Source organism: Triticum dicoccoides, chromosome 7A (genome assembly GCF_002162155.2).
Source record: "Triticum dicoccoides isolate Atlit2015 ecotype Zavitan chromosome 7A, WEW_v2.0, whole genome shotgun sequence".
In the NCBI taxonomy this organism is placed as follows: domain Eukaryota; kingdom Viridiplantae; phylum Streptophyta; class Magnoliopsida; order Poales; family Poaceae; genus Triticum; species Triticum dicoccoides.
In genome coordinates, this window is record NC_041392.1 from 725,999,528 (window position 1) to 726,007,505 (window position 7,978).

The window sequence follows — 7,978 nt, forward strand, 5'->3', positions numbered from 1 at the left end:
CGGCCACCTCTCCTTGTCCTAATAGGACTAGGGGAGGGAGGGAGGCGCGCAGCCCATCTTGGGCAGCCCCTTCTCTTTTCCACTAAGGCCCACTAAGGCCCATATAGCTCCCGGGGGGTTCCGGTAACCTCCCGGTACTCCGGTAAAATCCCGATTTCACCCGGAACACTTCCGATATCCAAACATAGGCTTCCAATATATCAATCTTTATGTCTCGACCATTTCGAGACTCCTCGTCATGTCCGTGATCACATCCGGGACCCCGAACAACCTTCAGTACATCAAAATGCATAAACTCATAATATATCTGTCATCGTAACCTTAAGCGTGCGGACCCTACGGGTTCGAGAACAATGTAGACATGACCAAGACACGTCTCCGGTCAATAACCAATAGCGGGACCTGGATGCCCATATTGGCTCCTACATATTCTATGAAGATCTTTATCGGTCAGACCGCATAACAACATACGTTGTTCCCTTTGTCATCGGTATGTTACTTGCCCGAGATTCGATCGTCGGTATTCCAGTACCTAGTTCAATCTCGTTACCGGCAAGTTTCTTTACTCGTTATGTAATACATCATCCCGCAACTAACTCATTTAGTTGCAATGCTTGCAAGGCTTAAGTGATGTGCATTACCGAGAGGGCCCAGAGATACCTCTCCGACAATCGGAGTGACAAAACCTAATCTCGAAATACGCCAACCCAACATGTACCTTTGGAGACACCTGTAGTACTCCTTTATAATCACCCAGTTACGTTGTGACGTTTGGTAGTACCCAAAGTGTTCCTCCGGTAAACGGGAGTTGCATAATCTCATAGTTATAGGAACATGTATAAGTCATGAAGAAAGCAATAGCAACATACTAAACGATCGGGTGCTAAGCTAATGGAATGGGTCATGTCAATCAGATCATTCTCTTAATGATGTGACCCCGTTAATCAAATAACAACTCATTGTTCATGGTTAGGAAACATAACCATCTTTGATTAACGAGCTAGTCAAGTAGAGGCATACTAGTGACACTTTGTTTGTCTATGTATTCACACATGTATTATGTTTCCGGTTAATACAATTCTAGCATGAATAATAAACATTTATCATGATTATAAGGAAATAAATAATAACTTTATTATTGCCTCTAGGGCATATTTCCTTCAGTCTCCCACTTGCACTAGAGTCAATAATCTAGATTACACCGTAATGATTCTAACACCCATGGAGCCTTGGTGCTGATCATGTTTTGCTAGTGGAAGAGGCTTAGTCAATGGGTCTGCAACATTCAGATCCGTATGTATCTTGCAAATCTCTATGTCTCCCACCTGGACTAGATCCCGGATGGAATTGAAGCGTCTCTTGATGTGCTTGGTTCTCTTGTGAAATCTGGATTCCTTTGCCAAGGCAAGTGCACCAGTATTGTCACAAAAGATTTTCATTGGACCCGATGCACTAGGTATGACACCTAGATCAGATATGAACTCCTTCATTTGCTGCTTCCGAAGCAGCTATGTACTCCGCTTCACATGTAGATCCCGCTACAACGCTTTGTTTAGAACTGCACCAACTGACAGCTCCACCGTTTAATGTAAACACGTATCCGGTTTGCGATTTAGAATCGTCCGGATCAGTGTCAAAGCTTGCATCAACGTAACCATTTACGACGAGCTCTTTGTCACCTCCATATACGAGAAGCATTCCCTTAGTCCTTTTCAGGTATTTCAGGATGTTCTTGACCGCTGTCCAGTGATCCACTCCTGGATTACTTTGGTACCTCCCTGCTATACTTATAGCAAGGCACACATCAGGTCTGGTACACAACATTGCATACATGATAGATCCTATCGCTGATGCATAGGGAACATCTTTCATATTCTCTCTATCTTCTGCAGTGGTCGAGCATTGAGTCTTACTCAATTTCACACCTTGTAACACAGGCAAGAATCCGTTCTTTGCTTGATCCATTTTGAACTTCTTCAAAATTTTGTCAAGGTATGTTGTTTGTGAAAGTCCAATTAAGCGTTTTGATCTATCTGTATAGATCTTAATGCCTAATATGTAAGCAGCTTCACCGAGGTCTTTCATTGAAAAACTCTTATTCAAGTATCCCTTCATGCTATCCAGAAATTCTATATCATTTCCAATTAATAATATGTCATCCACATATAATATCAGAAATGCTACAGAGCTCCCACTCACTTTCTTGTAAATACAAGCTTCTCCAAAAGTCTGTATAAAACCAAATGCTTTGATCACACTATCAAAACGTTTATTCCAACTCCGAGAGGCTTGCACCAGTCCATAAATGGATCGCTGGAGCTTGCACACTGTGTTAGCTCCCTTTGGATCGACAAAACCTTCTGGTTGCATCATATACAACTCTTCTTCCAGAAATCCATTCAGGAATGCAGTTTTGACATCCATCTGCCAAATTTCATAATCATAAAATGCAGCAATTGCTAACATGATTCGGACAGACTTAAGCATAGCTACGGGTGAGAAGGTCTCATCGTAGTCAACCCCTTGAACTTGCCGAAAACCTTTTGCGACAAGTCGAGCTTTGTAGACAGTAATATTACTGTCAGCGTCAGTCTTCTTCTTGAAGATCCATTTATTATCAATTGCTTGCCGATCATCGGGCAAGTCAACCAAAGTCCATACTTTGTTCTCATACATGGATCCCATCCCATCGGGCAAGAATGGGCGCAACGTTACGCTCTGGAAGGACAAGTTGAGGCTTTGCTGCGCGCAGAAGAGGAATATTGGTGGCGTCGTGGTGGCCTTAAATGGGCACTGAAGGGGGACGCCAACACTGAGTACTTTCACGCCTACGCCAATGGCTGAAAATGGAAGTGCGCGACCCTGAGGCTGCAGTCAGAACAAGGGTTGCTGCTGCGTCAAGCGGATATCATGAACCATGTTTATGAGTTCTATATCCAACTGATGGGGGTCTGCAAGGACCAGAGGGCTGGTCTGCGTGCAGACGTGTGGGAGCCATCCAAGCTTGTCTTGGAAAGCGAAAAATGAGAAGTTAGGACTCGCGTTTCTACCCAAAGAGATTGATGATGCGCTCATGAGTATGAAAACGGACACGGTGCTGGGCCCGGATGGGTGGCCGGTGGCCATGTTCAAACACTTATGGCCATTACTTAGGGGTCCTATTTTCGAAGTGTCTAACGGGTTTATGCGTGGAACGGTTGACATTGCCCGCCTTAACTATGGCGTACTCTCGCTCATTCCTAAAGTGGCAAGGGCCGAGAACATCCGCCAATTTAGACTGATCGAGTGGCAGGGGCCGACAACATCCGCCAGTTTAGACCGATCACGTTGATAAATGTGCCGTTTAAGATTTGTTCTAAGGCTTGCACACCTCGTTTGGTTCCGATCGTGCATCGTACGATTAGCCAAACTCAATCCGCTTTCATTCAAGGCCGTAACATACTGGAAGGCCCTTTAGCCCTACAGGAAATCATCCATGAGCTCAAACGCACGAAAGAGCCGGCCATTCTTCTTAAATTAGACTTCGAAAAGACTGGGTAAATTGGGATTTCCTGCATCAAGTACTCCTAAGTTGCGGTTTTTCGGCAGTTTGGGTTCGCCAGATATCAGGTAATATATTTATATCTAATTATTATCCAGATGTGCTATTATTGGATTAACTACAAACGACATGCATGACAATAAGGTGCTATTCTTCATGGAAGATATACTATGGTGTTTCTTTCCGTCAAAAGAAAACAATCTATTTTTCTAAAGCCATTTTGAGACGATGAACGCATGATTGATTGATAGAAGAAATGTCAAAGTTTCCTTGTTACAACGCCCAAAGGCCAGCTACTCCATTCTCTAGTTGCCATTCTGCACTGGGCTTTACACAGTAATTAGCCACACTTGATCTCTGTTTGATGCCGCTTCTTCAACGCCAAGTCTTATTTGAGGTTGACATAATAAAGATAAATATGATGGGCCAAAACCGACCTAGACACACATGAAAGGTACGGCCTATAAATATCCAGCATACGAATATGTGGCCCCGCCTGACAGAGAGCGGTTGGTAAGTCCAAACCAGTCGTGTAACAAAATCCAACATTGGATAGAGCAGCACAAGAGAGCTGAGGACGAATATGGCATCGGAAAGCGTACGACCTACTGGAGCCAGCACCGTACGTAGGCCAAGGCCAAATGCAACAGTCAAGCTGGTGAGCGAACCCGGGGTGAAGAAGAGGGCTACCTGGAAGTATTTTCGGCGATCTTGCAGTTTAATGATGGACATGCCGGAGAACATGAGGCAAAGTGTAGCTATTAAGGAGCAGACGAAAGCAGTCGCGTTGGCCGTCATGAACGCATGGAAATACCAGCTACTGGAAACTCCTGCTGGAATGCCACCGTTGCTGCTGTTGCCTGCTTTGACTGCTGCAGGTACGGCGAAGGTTGCACCGAATGTCATCGTTGTGATGAGTACTGATAAAAGGCCAAGTGTCCGGGTTATATCATTCATCTGATCCGAGTCGTTTTTCTCTATCGCCTCTTTTTTCTCTTCATACACTTTTTGCTTCAACAGTTGTACGAGCTCTTTTACCGGGCCCGCCTCTGTTCTGTCTTCTTCCTCTACATTCTTACCGTCCGCCTCATCCTGTTCCTCTGATTGATTCTCTTCATCTTTCTTGATTGACAACTGATTCTGAATGCAGAGATGTTGAACACGATCTCTCCAGAAGCTACCATGACTAGCTCTGGCATCGATGAGTGTCATGTATATCACTCTCTCCGGATTCTGCATGCAAAAACCACCATTAAGAAACATGCATGGTATTTCATGTATAAGGTGGACTAGCTGGAAATTTGACATGTGAGAGCGCAAGCTAGATTAATACCTGGATATAGGAATATTTTCGTCGTCTCCTTGCTAGATCCAGCGGAGTTTGATCCTTGTTGTTTCTCACATTTAATAATACTTTTGGATTCCGCAGGAGATGACAGAAGATGATTAGATCCTCAACCTCCACAGCTAGGTGTAGTGCGGTGTTGCCATCATTGTCCCGAGCGTTCAGTATGGGCGCAAAAACTGGTGCTTCACAAGCATATTTTACTATATGGTGGACCTTGTTCCGGACAGCAATGTGAAGAAAGGATCTCCCCTGCTTATCAGGAAGAGTGATGCAACCACGGCATCCTTTGAGAAGAATACGGATGGCAACCTTCTTATCCATCAAGGCAGCGATGTGTACAGGAAACAAACCGTTATTATCATGCTGATATGCTGAAGATGGGTTCGCTTCAAGTATATGCCATGCTGCCTGTTTCTCCATCGGAAACCTGGTCATATTGGGGAACATATAGGGGAAAGCTCTATACCAAAGGCCATTGCCACATACAAGAGTGTAACATCTACGCATGCGATCTTCAGAGTACAGCGCCGAAACCGCAGAGTGAAGAGGGGTGCTGCCATTTAGGTCCTTCTCTTCGGTAAGATCCTTGTTCCAATCTAGTAGCATTTCTACCATACCTGCAATTAACTTGGAATTTTACGTTAAAAAAACCTAATACTAATAACCGTTCGATTGAAAAAAAGAAACCAAACACAAATTTGGAGCAGCATTAAGGTAATAAGTAATATAGTGGCTATAAGTTTGATGTGAGAGCTTTGGTGGACATTCCCTATAGTTGTTCTTGCTTGTAAATTTTATAGGCCAGACAAGATGTATATGTACTTTGCATGGAAAAAAATAGCATGCACATTTGGAGCCTTATCCGCCTAGCTAGCTAGCTACTTCACACAAGTCTATATAAACCCAACAATGGTTATAGTTGTGTTTGGGAGAATAGATTAGACACATGCATGAAACTTAATAGGAAATTGCAAAATAGCAACAACATAGGGCGAACCAGATTTGTCACTATGGTAGTACAGTACATACAAAAGTTAAAAAAAGATATTGTCATGAGAAATGGATCTGACCGTTCTGTCTATGTGGAGGGTGAACCGCGGCAGCATGCAGTGCGTTTTGTCCATCTGGGCCGGAGTAAGAGAGGCTGCCGCCACTTGTGCTGTGCAACATCTCTGCGATGTCCTTGTGTCTCAAGGAGACAGCCAGATATAGCGGTGAGGTGCTGCCAGGTGCATGATGCAGCGCCAGCCCTGGATCCACCCACATGAGCATCCCGACCATGAACATTGAGTTTGTTCCCAACCTGATGGCCTCATGCAAGGCCGTCTCCCCATGAACGTTGAGCTTCCTCAGCAACAGCTCCACCCCCTTATGGCCGTACTCCTCACCGAGCTGACAAACCAAGTGGAAAAGCATCCTGAGGTTTCCGGACCTGGCAGCGTAGTGCAGTGGTGTGTCGCCGTCGCCTTTCCATTTGGTCGCCTCGAAGACCAACTTGACGCACCTGAAGCAGGAGTTCCCCTCGAAGGCGATCTGGGCGGCGAGCGACCCTTGCAGGTTCAGCTCCGTCATCCAGTGATCGCTCCCGTCGCTGTCGATGTTCCAATCCCGCCTAAGATCCTCGATCTTATGGCAATGCCCGCATAGGGCCGGCGCCAGAAGCACAGAGGGTAGCCATCCGCCCTGCCGCCGCCCTTCAGCAAGAAACTCGGCGAAGGTGCCAGCTCCTTCGCCACAGCCATCCCCCGGCGAGGGAGATCCGCCGTGGGAGGGGGATGTAGGAGTACTCTCATCTCCAGATTCACTAGTGCTGCTCCACGCCATAGATTTTTCTTGTCTATATAATAAGTGCTAGTGCTACAGCGTGCCAATGTCTACTTTGCTGTTCAGCTACCATCTCGCCTCCCTAGCTATTTATACCTCGTGGATGCATCAGTAGCAGCTTTAGTTACCCAAACGTTAGCTAGTCTTGATTACATTGGAATCTGCCCACCAACCATCACATTTAAAAAAAAAGGATATACCCATGCCTTTGCATCTGGACCATGCATGCAGCTATTTTATTAACTATTCACAAAGACCTTACAAAGTAATACATCAGTATGCTTGAAGTCACCATCTTGACAACACACGTGCCGCTACTCCTATCCCCAACTTGATGAAGGGGTGCCAAGTGTCCAAGCCTAATACCAAACATTACATCGCACCGAATCCTAATATCTAAATCTGGATGCCCGAACCAAGCCACAATGCAAGAGGATATATCCATCTCCAGAACAGGTACTGACGCACCAACCTTGCTAGGCCTGCCGTCGACGCCACCATGGCGTCAGACAACGTCACTATCCTGCGCGTGTCCATCCACACGCGCCCATCGCCGAAACTCCGCAACACCATGCGACCGTGATCCGCCGTCAGCCTTGCGGTAGATGTAACACCGCTCCTCCTCTTGTCACCTCCAGCCATCACTTGCTCCAAAACGATGCCCCCAGGAGGGAAAGCGATACTGAGAATGCCATCATCGTTTGACCCGGGAGACCCAGATCAAGGGTTTCCCCCGGAGCAGCCCGATCCTGATGACGCAAACTGCAACGATGATGCCTCGACAAGGAAACGACATCAAAGACGCCGCCATCGTCCGCTAGGACCGTAGTCGGCGCAATTTTCATCGGCAGTTGCGCCACCGGGCGTGCACCGCCGGCGTCGCTGGTCCCTTCAACCAGAACAAACTCCAAAACGATGCCCTGAAGAGGGACTACGACGCAAAAGCACCGCCGTCGCTCGATCCCAAGGAGATCCAGGGTTTCCCCCGGAGTTGCTTGCGCTGTCAAGGACCAGACGAGGATGATATCCACAGATCCGCCCAGCTGCTGACGTGTCGCACTCGCCATCGCGCCGACCACAACCCGAAGACCAAGCCCACGCCTGGGCCCAGAACCGACCGCGCCGCTGCCGATCCGGTAACGCCACCGCCGTCCCTGGCGATAGCGACGCCCTAGACCTTCAAGCCACATGCCGTGGAGGTATGGGATCACCGAAGCACTGCCACCCCCGCCGTGACGCCCGGCCGCACGCCACGCTCCGGCCCG

General features: G+C 47.0%; 1 protein-coding gene across 1 annotated transcript; it reads right to left on the bottom strand.

Annotated features, from left to right (window-relative positions):
• Positions 1-3,841: 3,841 nt before the first annotated feature.
• LOC119334061 lies at positions 3,842-6,713 on the bottom strand. The gene is made up of 3 exons (XM_037606726.1): positions 5,960-6,713; positions 4,875-5,506; positions 3,842-4,774 (listed from the first exon to the last, which is right to left on the bottom strand). The coding sequence occupies exons 1-3, from the start codon at positions 6,711-6,713 to the stop codon at positions 3,917-3,919; spliced, it is 2,244 nt and encodes a 747-aa protein (XP_037462623.1). The 3' UTR covers positions 3,842-3,916.
• Between the last annotated feature and the right edge of the window lie 1,265 nt (positions 6,714-7,978).

What these genes read in the sequence shown, in the direction of transcription:
- LOC119334061 (XM_037606726.1), bottom strand. Translation starts at nt 6,713, where the DNA reads ATGGCGTGGAGCAGCACTAGTGAATCTGGAGATGAGAGTACTCCTACA. An exon ending in CCCTCCACATAGACAGAACG is followed by an intron (nt 5,507 to 5,959) that starts GTCAGATCCATT and finishes AGTTAATTGCAG; the next exon opens with GTATGGTAGAAATGCTACTA. An exon ending in GAAAATATTCCTATATCCAG is followed by an intron (nt 4,775 to 4,874) that starts GTATTAATCTAG and finishes TTTTGCATGCAG; the next exon opens with AATCCGGAGAGAGTGATATA.